The following is a 15,745-nucleotide window of genomic DNA, read 5'->3' as shown; positions in this document are numbered from 1 at the left end:
TCTATCGTACGCAGATCGTAGAAAGAGGGCCGTCCACCCGTGGATTAAGGGAAAACAAACATTGTCATTTATCACCTAAGCTAACATTCAGCTTGGGTATATGGCAATCGGACAGTTAACGAAAAATATCCTGAAATAATTCTTCATTTCACGCTTACAAACAATATATAATTCATGAATATTCATTTACTTTCGGAGTTTACGTAGAATGGTAGAATATCTAAGCGCCCAGTACTCTTAAGAATTGTTTATTTGATATTTTATATATTTCCGAAATAATTGTTTTTTCTCTTATTATTTTACTTGTTTCTGTAATAATTATTGCTTCAGTTTTTTGGTAGGGGAAATACTACTGGTCCACAGTCTAAGTTTTCATGTGTGTGGATAAGATAGAAACAGTCAAATCTTTCTTTAGGACACAAGGAAGAACTCAACTTGTTTTTGTTTTTTAACTCACTTGTTCACACCCATAGATATTCGTCGTCCACAACTCAACAATTATATATCTAAAGCCCTTAATTTTATGATTTTTGTTTTTAAATTATTATTCTCTTGTGAGTTGTGCGCTTCCTAAAATCTAAATTAAGTTACCCAAAAAGGATTTGAATATAACCTATATATGGCAGATCCATCCTTGCTAGAAATGCCTTTTTCGTTTCTACATATGATAGATATAGTACACATAAGTACATAACACACCACAATACTAACATGTCATAAAATCACCCAAAACAAGAACTAAAGTTTTACAACCAAAAATAATACTGTAATAAAGAGAAATCTATAACTAATGTTAACCCATTAAACATCATCAATTATTTTACAAGCCCAATATGTCTCATTCTCTCATGAAAACTATGTACATGCAAACAAGAGAGACAAAATAGATCTTAAGTTACATATATATTGGAACTTTTCTCTCTCTCTTTCTATATATATATAAGTAGTATATAAGTGTATATATATGTAGTTTATAGCTATTATCGATCAATGCTCTTGCTTGAAGAAAATGGAAGGAAGAATTTCCTTCAAAAGCTCATATTCGCCTCCTTGGTGATAGTTTTGATGAGAAGAATTAGGGTTTGCATTCACACTACCATAACCACTCTGTCCGTATCCATAATCCAAAGCCCCCTCCACAGAGCCACCGCTAGTATAAGCAGCCGTCCGAAACATATCATGTGTAAAGCTTCTCGGAGTCATGAAGTCAGAGTACATAGCAGCGGCCGCGGAATTTCCCCGAAGATTAGTCGGAATGGGATGGTTGTGTTGACCCTCGTACGTTGTAATCACAACCGTTGGATCTTGGAACGACCTCTCCACTCGTTTCTTCACGTTACATTTTTGTGTCGTGCATCTATAGTAACTCCTGTTTTCGTTTGCATTTGCAATTATTAGTTTCTAAAATATTTTTTTGTTTTATCTTAAAGTATAAAATGCATAAAATTAAAATGAAATGAAATTACCTTGGGTAAGGGCTGTTTTTGACGGCCTTTTGGCCGTATTTTCTCCATCTATAACCATCTTCTAGATGATCAACTTCGCTTTTAGTCATAAACGACACTCGTGGCTCTCTTTGTTTCTTCTCTTCGTTTTTTTTCGTTTTCCCTCTGAAATTATAACATTATAAAATTACCATACTAGACTATATTGCTAATGAGGGGATCATTTGATATTTCATAATATAAATGACTTACACTTTTTTGGAGTTTTGATTTTCTTCACCTCCATCTTCAGCTAACTCTCTTTTCCTGATCTGACTTTTACCGGAATCCTCACCAGGATGATCAGCCTCGCTAGAAGAAGAAGGTGCAGAAACCCTCGTTGGAGTCTCGCCGGTAACGTCATTAGATACATCTCGTTTTGATTCTTGGTCGATCGAAGAGTTGAAAACCTCTGAAGAAGAAGGAGAAAGACCAAAATTTTTCTGCAGTAGAGAGTCGTACGCTCCTGGAGAGCTCTGGAGGCAATCAGTGAAGGAGTAGGAAGATAGATCGAAACCGTTGTTTCCATAAGAAGACGGAGCTGAAGTGGGGAGATTCATCATATCATACAAAGAGAAGGATGAAGGGAATTGGTAGTTGTAGAAATCTTTGGTTTCATTGGACATGGTGAAGAACAATGAAGAGATGAAACCAAAAAAAAAAGTGAAAAGAAGATAAAGAAGAAGAAGAGAGAAGAAAAGATTTTTAGGTTTGGGGATTGGGGATTGGATATTTTTTCTATGGGGTCGAGATTGGTGTTTGGACTTTAATTGGGTCTTCGACTCTCTTTCTCGTATTTATGCATTTTGAAACTCAAAAAAGGATGAGAGAGAAAGAGAGTGACGAATAATCATGTTTTTGGTTTGATTTGATTTGTAAAGGAGTTAATTAAGTAAAGCTTTAATGGGATATATTTCAATGGTACGTGTGTGAATCCAAAAGTAAATTGTACTCCTATTTCTTATTTTCATGCAAACTTCTTTATTGTTACAATTTTTTTTTGTCAATTAAGATAAATTACTTAAAAGATTCATATACCCAAACCGGTGTTACATTTTTCTTACTGAATGCATTTTAATAGCTTTTAACTTCATAATTTTAAAATATATTAGTTATCGGTATAAATTTGAACATATAATATGAGATATAAACAAAACATGCACTTAATAGTGTTTTTAAATAAATCTTGACAGAGTAAAATTAAAATAACAATGTGAAAGATAAGATAGTACTAGCTTATTATATATATATTCAGCAAGTAAGATATACTATATGTGAATATTAAGAAAATTGTGATATCATTTTGAGCATTTTGAATGACTTATTAGTTTTTGGCAATAAGCACTTTATTATGGATATAAAGCTAAGTTTTTAAATTGGTATCTTCACTAATTTTAAAGGAGCTGCAAAAATGGCTTCTAGTGGGGAAACATACTTAGCTTATGGAGTTTTTAAATTGGTATCTTCACTAAAATTTCCCAAATCTTCTTTTATTGCTTTTGCCACATTCGATAAACATACTAGTAGTATAAAACATGTAGCATAAATTATGGGTTCGTTTAGTGTGCTGCCTTTTTAATGGGGCAACAAAGTAAGATATTAAAAGTTCGCACCTCCGATTTGATTTCCACTGTACATGTGGACCAGTGAACGGACGTGGGAACACCGGCTACGACCAAGCGCGTGGAGAAATGCGACGTAATTGAAGGAGTCTTAGTCAGCGAAGACTATGGCTTACCGGAAACCGGATACAGTCGGTCATGGTTCGCTTGGTGTGTGAAGAACCAAAGAACAACAGGCAGCAGTCAAATATCAGAATTAAAGGTTATTTTCAAAAATATATATTTGGGAGTATCAGGCAGCCACGTGTAAATTACTGGCACCGGCATTTTGACCGTCGCCGACACATGCCTGGGCACGTGATAGACTGTCCTCTCTTCTTCTTCCCTTACTGCTTCACGAACCTTAATAATTGTTCATAGCCGTGAATTTAAAACTCCTTTCTAGTCAAGAGGCAATAATATACAGACCCTACATATATATTGGTTATAATAATCTCTTGATACTACAACTTTTCTAATAGAAATACATTATAGTGTAATAATTTGACCGCCATATACTGCAAACTTGTGACATTTCAAGGCGAATTGGTTTAATATGTCACTCTTTTGAGCGGAGTAGATGGCTAAGCTGACTGATAAATGAGGTCATCATTACGTTACGGAAATTTCTTTCCACATTAGAACTTTCTTTTGCCTCTTGGCAAGTAAAGGAGCACATAGCCTCAGTTAAAAAAAAAAAGGTAAAGGAGCACTGAAATAGTATAAACTAAAGTATATCAAGGGAAAGATGGTCAAACCAATATTATTGTAAGCTAATGCATTATGTAATAACGCTTTTTACAGAGGCCGTAACTGGTAAATTGATTTAGAATTAATGGAACAAAAATAAATGGAATGATAGGAATGAAATACAATAAAAAATAGAATGTAATACATTCCATTCATTCATGAAATTTTTTATTATGGAATACTTTTCTTGTATTTTATCAAAATATTTTTAGAATTGGTGGAATGACCATTCCATTCCATTCATATCAAATGGTAAAATTTTTTTTGAAATTAATGGAATCCACCATTCTACATCATTCCATTCCAAAATATTGTAATCCAGTTGTATCCGGAGACAGAAATTTCTTCTATAAATAAATAATAGTATTGTTTTATTTGCGTTAATCGTGGGGAAGTTGTTATGAACCTTATGCTATAATATTTTTCTAGTAATCGTTTTCATCAAGAAAATTGATAGAAACATGATGAGGCAAGAAAATAGACATATAGTGCCTAACCGACATGACAAATGAGAAGGAGACATACATCAGCTTTAGTGTGGTCAAAGTAAAATGTTACTCCCTCCGTTTTCGTTTTAGAGAAATTTGTATGTTCCAAATTATATGATATTTTCTATGTAAAATTTGTTAACGGTTAATGTTATATAACCAATAATAATATATCTTCTATTTTATTATTGGTTGATTTATAGTTAAGTAAATAATTAATGATGTTTTTATTTTAAAAATGTAAGAAATTAATGATTTTCTTAATTTGTGTGCATAATTTTAAAACGATTTATATTCAAAAACGGATGGAGTATTTATTATGATTCAAAAATGAATTTAAATAAAATATCTTTAGAAAAAGGTTATTAAAGTTTTCTACTACATATTTTTATTAAATGAAAATAATAAATTGTAATTTAAGAAAAATCTGACTTTGTTAAGTTACTAATCATTAATTAGTCAAAAGATAATGTATTAACAATTAAATTTTAATTTATTTTTAATATTTGTTTATTTTTAATATTTGTGAAATACTGAAGATATCCATTAATTTGAAATAAATGGAATATTAATTTTAAAATTAACTAAGAATATGACAAGATAAAAACAAAATATATTTATTTTGTTTATAGACAAATTTGATATTTCATGGTCTAGTGGTTTAGCTCAGGATCCGTTTATTTGGTATGTGAAGGTTCCAACCCTGGTTCCAACTCATTCTCTTCACGTTCCTACACAAAAATTGTTATTTTCTTGTGTCACAAGTTTGTGGATTATGAATTATAATAGATCTTTTATAAAAAAAACTACAATTGATTACGCCTGATAATCTTTGTCTTGTATAACAATCTCTACATAAGAACTAGAATGGTATGGAAGCTCCGACATAGCATACTCAAATGTGAAAACCCATAACGTAACTCCGGCCATGTTTTTAGTTCCTTTTTGGTCAAAACGGAGTATGACGAAAAACGTTTTCGAGAGAAGCAATATTAATTACCAATCTAGTAATCTTTTGTCGAAATTAAAAAAGAGTGAATAACTCTAAATGAAACGTAGGGGACATTAACTATTCTAATTTGCTTAACTGCAGCTTTAGGTTCAGGCATGCTTGTATCTCATTACCATTTCCTTCGAAAATGAATTCACATTTTGACCCAAAAAAAGAACTATTCTCATTTGAGCAAAAACATCAAATCGAATTGTTCTTTAACAAGGAAAATAAAGTTCAACTATTATCGAATTACACATCTAACGTATAATGAGTAGTATCTAACATAACTAATTCTAATCTTCTATTGCATATAATGGTAGTAGCTCGTCTCTGCTTCTCGTACCTATTCATAATGCATATATAGTTTAGATAACATAACAGTTCCATTGGAGTGCCCTATATTATACACATTTATCGCTTAGTTAAGGCACAAATTAAACACCGTAATTGGTGCCTATAAGTTTGCGCTGTCATATCCATAAAGCTTCATTTGAAGCTAGCCCTGCATTTCACTAAAGTTATATGTTAGTTAATGTGATTTTATTGTTTACTGTATTTGCTAATTACCCTAGTTGAAACCGTGGACCTCCGCATTTATAACTTGTAAGAGAAAAAAAACATTAGCAATATACACACATACAAACACACATATAACTGTATCTGTCTGCAGTTGAAAAGTCTGACCTACTTTGGCATACGTGCCTAACTTATAAAGATATAATAAAAATAATGTAGTCAAAATACATAATTAACTTGTATATTTAAATACTAGTAAGAAAATAAAAGAAAAGAGATTGAAATTTGACCCAAAAAGGAGAATGAAAATGTTGACTTTTAACCTTTAGAACAAATAATTGGGGCAGGTTTGTTGTTAGGTGTATGGTATTATTATTATTTTGCTAGTATATATGAATAAAAAGGAATCTCTTGTATTTTCTGTTCTTTCACACACATCCTCTTCTTTCGAAATGTTGAGTTGTTAGAGGTGATAAATTTAATTTTATAGGGTGTTTGTTCTAAGTGGCTCGTTGGTATTGATCATGGGTCATCAGCCAGCGATCGAGCACACACATCCCCTAATGAAAAGAAGACAAAAGAAACAAAGTTAAACAATAAGATTTAGTCAAAAGAAAAACAAAAGGATAATAAGAATAGTCATGTTTGAATGGAATATAATTATCAAAAATAGGGAAAATAATGTTCAATAATTTATATATCAAGTCTACATGATTAAAACCACATTTTTATGGCTAACATACTGCCATACGAATAACTTTTTTTACTAATAATTTGAGAGTAATACCCTTAAAAACTGCTGCAGAAGAAAAACTAATTTTGTTTGATATGATTGACCCTGTTTGGTGAAAGAAAATCATTCGAAATTTCAGGAATTTTCTCTTCCGGAAAAAAGTTATAAGTGTTACCGAACAAAAAAGTCCGATCAGACCATCAAGCATCCAAATCTATGTACAGTGCATTGAACCATATAACTCTTGATCCTAAATTCCTAACAGGGGTCATTAACATCTCTGAACCTCTGGTTTAGATGAGAAACATATCTGACCATCCTACCAAAGCAAACCGATGAAATAACCATTTGGCACAACATCAAACCGGTAAGAAAAAACCCACAGAATTCCTCCTCATCAACTTAGCGGGTAAACGGAGATGCTCTATTAGGGATATGAATCAGTGAATCCTGCTTATCCACATTATGCAAGACAAGAATAAAGACATGAGATCGTTCTAAACCTGTTTTAAGTAAACCAGGGACTGGACTCTTGATCATCATCAATAGCATCGTCAGCATGGTTGATCAGTTTGTAAATCACATACTTACTACAAACACACAAAAAAAAAACCCAAAAGATATGTGGCTAATAGGCGAAAAGATATCGTATTCGGTTTATAAAACATAATATAGGTCAAAATCAAAAATCAGGTTTTGAAACTTATAAATAAGGGCTTAATGGTTTGTAATTTATTATTCACATTATAATAAAGAAAACATAATGCATGTGTTTCAATCAAATTTCTCTCTAGTTTCTTGCTTTCTCTAAGTCTTAACTTATTGGCTATTCACAACATATTCCTATCACGACAACTCAGGAAGAAACTAGCAAAATTTGTTGTCATGTCATCAGGACACCTTTTGTGTTCGGGATGTTGTCATGTTTTCATGTATTTAGCAAATTTGTCATGTCATAAGGGACATCTTTTGAGTTCTGGATATTGTCATGTCTTTTTACAGTTTTTTTCAAACGAACGTTTTTTTAACACAAACTTACTTTCATTAAAACTCAATCTTGTTCAATACAATAGCAAAAGCCGAGAGGGAATGATCCATTCGCTTTGGCAATAAACACAAAACGAACGTTTATCTTGTCTATTTGATTGTAGTTCTCGTAACATGACACTGCAATAACGCATGACAAAACTGCAGTAGTATAATACTATTTTATAATAAAAACAAAAACCTAGTTGGAATGGGTAACATGATAATAGTTAGGCATTAGAATCAGAACCGGGACAACACGTGCTCCGTAGATAAGGGCCATACAAGTACGCAGTTATTGATAAACATTAGTAACTAGGGAAACTTGGGAATGTTTACATGTATCGCAATATTCTTTCTAAAATACTCCAAAGACTGTAATTATGTCTTCGGTTTTGCCTTTTCCGCATCAGATCAGCCGGTCACGAGTTTGTAGTCTATCTTCGAATAGCTAACAGAGGATGAAAGAGAAGCGTGGAAGTGTTATGTGCACCGAACCAAGACCATTAAGCACTCAAATTTATACACATTGGATGAGTGACAGGCTCGCAAGGCAAGACCAACAACATAATTAAGATCGGTTCAAGCTCTTTTTAAGTAAACTAGAGACCTGACTACTTATCAATTATCATTAATAATTCAGCATCGTTGATTAGGTTTGTAATTTAACTACTACTGTAAACTAAGCTAAAAGCAAAAAAAAAAAGTTGCAAGAGGATCAATCGCCACTGCTACTCTCCAAGAGATCTCCAAGAGTAATCTTTCCGTTGCTGCATCGGTCGAGTTTATCAAACTGTTTAGAGATTGGAGTTATGTCTTTGTCCGTTATTTTCTCCATCTCCTTAAGTTTGTAAATCACATACTCCGCTTTACTAAAACACACACACAGACACACACAAAAAACAAGAATATATATCACATTAGAGCTACCAAACAAAGCATATATATGTATAACATGTCTTGTATCCATAAAATGCGATTAAAGATTCATTTAAAACCTAACAGAGTGTGCCAAACCATATAAAATGAATAGTATCAAATACCTCACACAGCCATTGTTATCGATATCAGCAGCAAAGAACTGAGAGACAGACATCGCCTCACACAGCACTTTCTTCGCCCGTTCCCTATTCCTCTTATCAACTCTCGCCTCAGCCAAATACAAAAACGCTCGAGCCACGGCTAACGTAGACACAAGCAGCCACACCGCAGCGAAAAGCCTACCGGGCAGCGTCTTAAACGCTCTGTCTCCATACCCAACAGTAGTAACCGACATAACCGAGAGATAAAACGAATCCAACCAACCGATTCCTTCAATAAAATGCATGATCCCAACACCAAGAGCAATGCACAACACCACAACACCTAACGCTAAACCAACTTTTAACCTAATCCTCATCCTCCCTTTCTTCACATCGATTATATACGACCTCGTTTTATGATCAGGCTCGTCTCTCCGCTTAGCAGAGTCCAACATGTAACTCTCTTGAAGGTCGAGAACGTACGAGACCATCCCACTAAGCAAAATATCTATAAAACCAAACCCGACAAGGACGAACATGATCGAGAACAGCTTGGTGACGACACTGTTGGGAGTTATGTCTCCGTACCCGATCGTGCACATCGTGACGATGCAAAAGTACAACCCATCGACGACGGGGTGGGTCTGATTCACCACGTAGTGATCGCGGTTCAGCCAGTAGATGAGCACGCCCAAGGAGAGGTACACGACGAGGAGAGCGAAGGCTTGTCTCACGACGGAGCGCGACGAGTCGAGGTCCTTCTGCTGCGGCGTCGGGTGGTGGTGGTGGTCGTTGATCACCGCCATCGCCGGGGCGGTTTTGGAGCGGTGGAGCGCGTGGCCGTGAGACCATGGCTCAGGTTGCGGCGGGAGGAGAGGGTCGGCGGTTGAGGCGTCGGAGAATGCTTCTCCGGCGGCGGCGGCGGTGGTGGCGGTGGCGGAGGAAGAAGAGGGGGAGTGTTTCTGGGAGAGGGATTCGAAGTACTGAGAGGAGGAGTCACGCGGGGAGCGGGAGAAGGGTCCGAAGATTAAACGGTCTTTGAACTCCTTTGGTGTCATGGGCATGGGGATGGCGACTTCGCCTTCTTCGGGTACGGGGAAGAGGATCGGAGGAGGTTCTCTCATTCTAGGGATGGTCATGTACTGGAGTAGTGGGTCTAAGGTGTTATTACCGCTGTTTCTGTCTTCTGCCATTTTTTTTTGTTTTGGTCGGAAAATCGGTGGGGGGTTTGAACTAACGAGTTGGTCGGAAAATGAGGTTGGTGTTATACTATCGGCGATTAGATGGTAAGGAATGGTTAGTGGTGGGACGAAAAGAGTGGAGAAACCGAGAGAAAAGGAAGAGAGTTTATCAGGAAGGATCGAAGAAGAAGCAGATATGGCGCTTTCTCTGTTTTTTTCTTTTCTTTTTTGTGTGGCTATTACATTTTCATATAGATATATATCAAATGTTTGTTATTATGTGTAAAAATTGCCTAGAAATCATGGACTTTAAACAAATGATAAAAACAACTTAAATTACTTCATAAACGTAATAAATCATGAAGTTATATAAATTTACTCTGTTTTTCTTAACCCATTTTAATTTACTCAGCTAAATCTCTAACTTACATTGACTAACGTAAATTAGCTGTGTGGTTAAATTATTTAGAGCATCTAAAAAAAACTCTATAACTTCAAATATATAGTTTTTTGCTCTAAAAAAAATAAATTTCAAATTTCAAATTTAGAGTTTTGAATAGTGAAACTTCATACTCTTCAAAACTCCAAATTTCAAGTTTTAATTTTTTTTTTTTGAGAGCAAAAAATTATATATTTAAAGTTATAGAGCAAATTACACATCACATTTATGATTCTTAATTACACATCACATTCATAACTTCATTTTTTATTTGCATTTTGAAGTTAAAATTAATTAAACATCACATTTATGATTCTTAATTATTTTCTTATTTATCATTTTAATCCTTAAAATCCTTATATATCATAAATATTTCAAGTTTATTTTTATAAATTCAAAATTTACACATTAAATTAAAACAAATTTTAAAATAAGTTTTATAATATTTTAAAAATAGAATTAGACAACTAGAATATTACAAAAGAAATTTAATTATTTTTTTAAAAAGATACATGACAAAATATTATTACACAAATTTATTATATATTACAACAATACTAATAGTCTGGTAAATTTTCTCTGGAACCTCTAAAATCTCTAAAACATTGTCCAAACAAATTTTGTGTAACAGAAGACAGAGCATTACAAAAATATTTTATGAAAATGTTATATTTTACTTATAGTTTAATATTTAATTATGTATTTCTATTTATAATTTTATATATTTATTGTAATATTTTATTAGTTAATATTACCTTAATATTTTTAGGTATGTACTAGTTATTTATAAAATTTTAATAGATTTATATTAATTACAAGAAATATAAGAATCATAATGTAAAATATTAATAATTTTGAAGTTGGGTTTGAAGTTTTGCTTTTGGAGAAGAACACCTTAAAATTTCAAATTTAGAATTTTGCAAACTCTAAAATAGAGAGTCTTTTTGAAAATGATCTTAATGAGAATTATGTAAACTATGTCGTTTTTATACAAATGAAAATCCCTTAGTTTATCTTTGTCTAAATCTAATATATTAAAACAGAAGTCATGACTTCTTTTCATGTGTGATTTTTTTAGTTTGGACCATTTTTAGAAAATATCATATTTTACATAAGTTCATTATTATATCTTTTAATATCTTTATCTTTTTATTTGAAATACAAATGAATATATTTAAAATTTTCTAACAAAATCTTTTTAAAATCCTCTTAGAATCTTTTTAAATTTACTTTCAAAAATTAGTTAGTTTTAATTTAAATTATAATAAAATATAATTAGAAATAAAATTGAATATAGTTTTGGTTTATATACGAAAATTTAAATAAAATGAAATTAATTAATTTCAAAAATACATTTACTAATAACTTTTAAAGATTTTGTTAGAAATAAATATTTATTTCTATTTCATTTTCCTCAAATTTGTTTTCTAATAAAATAAAAATCATGATTTTTTTATGAGTGATATTTTTATTTGGACCATCATTTAAATTTTATATTAAATGTATATCACTAATGCTAATATATATAGTATTTTTACTACTTTAATCATAATATTTTTTTATATCTTTTAATTTTTTTTTAAAAAATTAAAATTCTAACAAATCTCTTGAAAAATATTATAATAAGAATCTTAATTGTCATAAATTGAATATAAATATTTTCAACTAATTTTGTAATTAGTAATGAAATGTTACTAAAAGAATAAAATTATATCCTATTTTATCAATTTTATAATAATATCTATCATTTTAAAATAAAAATGTTATATTGAACAAAATATGATAATATTATATTAAATTGATAAGTTAACATATTTTATTTTCATAAATATAAAATACTTATGCTAAAAATATAATATGTTGGTAGAACGGGTTAATATTAGTAAACTATATAATACATGTATAAAATTTTAACTTATCTCAAACTTTTTAATATACAGTAATTTATTATATAAAATTAATAAAAATTAAAAAAATACTAAAAAAATCTAGCGATTTGAATTACGGATCATGATTATAATAAATTAAATACAAAATTGTTTTCATATATGTTGTTTCATGCATTAAAAAAATTAGTTTAGCAATCAAATGCAAATTCAATAGGACAAATATATAATAAGCAACATATATATATGATGATTTTAATTTACAGCATGAAAACTATAAATTATTATATTTGGCATAATTATACAAACATTTAAATATGTGAGTAACATTAAAAATATATAATAATTATGTAAAACAAGTGCTGTCAAAAAAAATGTAAAACAAATATATATATATAAATGTGAAAAACTGTGCGGGTGGAAATCTAGTCTATTTTAAAACCTAAACCAAATTATTATTTCCTAACTCAGATTCTCCAATTTTCTCTTTCTCTTATGTTTTGTCAAATACATTTGACCCTTAAATTGATTTCTCCTTTAAAATTATTTATATCATGGAATAAATGTAGTAGGAATGACTTTTTTTAACAGCTGTGTTGATAGAGTCAACTTCAAAACTAATTAGACTCCGTTAATCAAGTCAATATAAGAGGGTGATTGGTTATACTCTCGAACTAATTTACAACTCTTATTCTTATCTATAGCCGTTAAATTTTCAAATCATGTTTTGTTGTTTTTTAAAACTACATCAAAAACAACAATTAGCTGCACGAACTTGATTTAGTAGAGTTTTATTTTTTTTAGGCTGTATAATTATATTTATAACTTGGTGATTTATGTTTATTGAAGTAAGTAAGTCTGTCTGATCGAAAAAGAAGTAATTAAGACTTTTTGGCTATTTGTGTAAAATTTATATTTATAAGTAGTTTTCCCATTTATATAATGATCATACCTATTACATATGATGACATGATCATGTTAGCAAAATAAAAACAGAAATATTAATGTTCTATTATTCCTAATTATTGCAAAACAATGAGGAATCTTCTTTTACTGAAAGCTATGAAAAGCATTGTGATGGGAAATTGGGAATGGGTAATGATCTGTCGTATATCCTCTTCTTGACCACGCATTACTCCTCCTAACCACATAACTTTTAACCTTGACCACTTAACTTCAGCCGTTCCCCACAAATCCTCTAACCTTGTCACAATTCCTCAGCCTCTAACCACAACAACCTTGACCACAGTAACCACCAACACTCTGTGTCGCCTTACCACAACACCCTATAACCCCGTCCACATAACTTCAACTTTTACAAACACCAGCCATCAGATTAATCTAAAAATAAAACAATCTAACGGTCCTGCTAGAAACCCAGAACTCCATAAACCTGTCAAATATTAATTGACTAAACAAAGAACGTAACTAGTGTTGATAAACTAACGAGAATAATGTTTTTTAGTCTATGCCTTCTCTTTCTAAGAAAGAGCAATTTTGTCAAGAAAAAAACAAAAGCTAGTCTAAAGTACACTACCAGCATAAAATATGTTAAAATATAAGGATCCATGACCAAAGTATGTCTATACGTTAATCTCTCTAACATGAGACCATACGTGTCCCTTTGTTTGTTGTGTATACTGTATCTGTATAGCCTTCAAACTGGGCGAGGAAGTTAGAATTTAAAATGGAGGGGTCAAATTGTAAATTTTTAAATTTATTAAACGCTCCTCGACCGAATGAATTTAAAATGGAGGGCTAGCTAGACTTATTTTCATTTGGTTGAGGAGCTACATGACGTGATTTCCCGGATTAGATAAGTACAACTATATATTAGGCTATCCAATTAAACGTGTGTAGACTAGTGCCAAACATAAACAACACACATGATTAGCTGATGTCTTTATCGCTAGCTAAGGCTCATGTTATTAAGACACAACTTATCTAATTATAAAACTACTGCATCATCATTTAGTCAATCTGATATGTTCTGTTTTTATGTTAGTAATCTTATTTTTATATTTCCATGCTTTTTTAAACTATGACTTGTATGCTTAAATTCATTCTCAATTAACCTGCAGTTAACATGGAGATTGGAGAGCCAAGATTTAGCTGAGACAAAGATATTTGGAATAAGACCGGTCTTGACAATACTATCTTTAAAGTGAAGTTTTGTTTAATAATGTCAAGACTGAATAGTTAAAAAGAGTAAAGTGGTTAAAAAAACAGTTTTTTAAACAAAAAAGGTTGGTTATAAATATAAGCATCTCTAGTCGATTTGTTGTTGGTGATGGAGATGCTCTATTGATATTGCAATTTGTGAATGATCAGTACTATGTACATATCCATTTCCTCCAAAATGATGATGCTGTTGTTGAGATGGATGTTGCTGCTGAAGTAGTGCATGACAGAAACCAGAGGCTGCAAACTCTGATGACTTTGATTAAATGTACTTTTATTTTATTTGTAATTAAATATACAAAAATAAAATTTTCTAATTTTTTTTAAAAAATTATAGGCCTCACAAAATGTGGGTCCCATTCAAGGTTATGTATTATATCAAGGTTACGCAAAAATCCATCTTACTTATAAAGATACTAATACAGACTATTAAGTGTCAAATAATGTACTTTCAGAACTAATTCCAAATGTAATGGCCTTTGCTAATATGATCAAGAAACCATTTAAAAAGCAAAGAGTCATATCAGAAGAAGGTATCAAAAATATTACGAATATGTTTTCTCGGCGAGTTAGCCACTCTTGTCCGGACCATATCATAAATCATATTTCAATACATTTAAAGATGTACTAATTTTGTGGAATCAATGATGTTATGTAAATGTAATTAACTAATTATATATGACTTGACATTGTATTTTAATATAATTCAATGAATTTTAGTAAAAAAAACAAATCAGTAAAAACATAACATGATAAAATTTGTGACATATTTTATAGTTTTTTCATAATTTTGTTATTATGACATAAGAGGCTTGCGACAATAACATTTGTTATTCTCTGGAATCCAAAGGGAAGCTATTTCTCCTATTGACTTGCAATGGTCAATGCAAGCTTGTTGATTGGTAAGAGGTTCATTGGTAATGCATACACACCTCACATTGTATTGACACACTGGCACGTCATTTCCACATATCTTCTTACAATCAGAGTCATTCTTGCACAACTCTTTTTGTGCCAAGATCTGAGCATCTGTGAGAATTAATATGTTATTAATCATCATAGTATATAATACTGAGGATTAATATGTTAGTGATGAATGTAACAAAACATGAGATTTAATTTTCTTACATGTGGAGAACAGTAGAAGACCGATGAACACCAAAGTTGCTTTCTCCATTTTTTTAATGTGTTTGTATGTTTATTTTATGATATGGAATCTTTTGTGTGACTGAAGTGGAGGATTTCGAAGATATTTATATTGATAGTGATAATTTGTTTTTCTTACGAGTCAGATTTTTTTCTTATCAAACTTTTACTATTGCATGTTTGTATTAATTTTCAGTGATATTCTACCTCTTGTGTCTTTCTCACAAACTTATAATTTGTTTAGGATGTATACAAATAGAATTATATCCAAAAATATCATATTATCTTTATGATTTTT

General features: G+C 31.3%; 2 protein-coding genes and 1 pseudogene across 2 annotated transcripts; 1 reads left to right on the top strand and 2 right to left on the bottom strand.

Moving 5' to 3' along the window:
• Positions 1 to 987: 987 nt before the first annotated feature.
• Positions 988 to 2,110, bottom strand: WRKY28 (probable WRKY transcription factor 28). The gene is given in 3 exon segments (NM_001302058.1): positions 988 to 1,369; positions 1,467 to 1,610; positions 1,698 to 2,110. Coding segments are annotated over 3 exon segments (939 nt in total).
• A 5,970-nt stretch (positions 2,111 to 8,080) lies between these two features.
• Positions 8,081 to 10,242, bottom strand: LOC103860971 (two-pore potassium channel 3). Its single transcript, XM_009138659.3, has 2 exons — positions 8,636 to 10,242; positions 8,081 to 8,464 (listed from the first exon to the last, which is right to left on the bottom strand). Exons 1-2 carry the CDS (start codon positions 9,805 to 9,807, stop codon positions 8,311 to 8,313), a joined length of 1,326 nt encoding a protein of 441 aa, XP_009136907.1. The 5' UTR covers positions 9,808 to 10,242; the 3' UTR covers positions 8,081 to 8,310.
• A 5,138-nt stretch (positions 10,243 to 15,380) lies between these two features.
• LOC117133227 lies at positions 15,381 to 15,472 on the top strand (annotated as a pseudogene).
• Positions 15,473 to 15,745: the final 273 nt, after the last annotated feature.

The sequence above is a fragment of the Brassica rapa genome, chromosome A03 (assembly GCF_000309985.2).
Source record: "Brassica rapa cultivar Chiifu-401-42 chromosome A03, CAAS_Brap_v3.01, whole genome shotgun sequence".
Taxonomy (NCBI): Eukaryota; Viridiplantae; Streptophyta; class Magnoliopsida; order Brassicales; family Brassicaceae; genus Brassica; species Brassica rapa.
The sequence above is the reverse complement of the archived record's forward strand: the minus strand, read 5'-3'. Positions and strand labels throughout refer to the sequence as shown.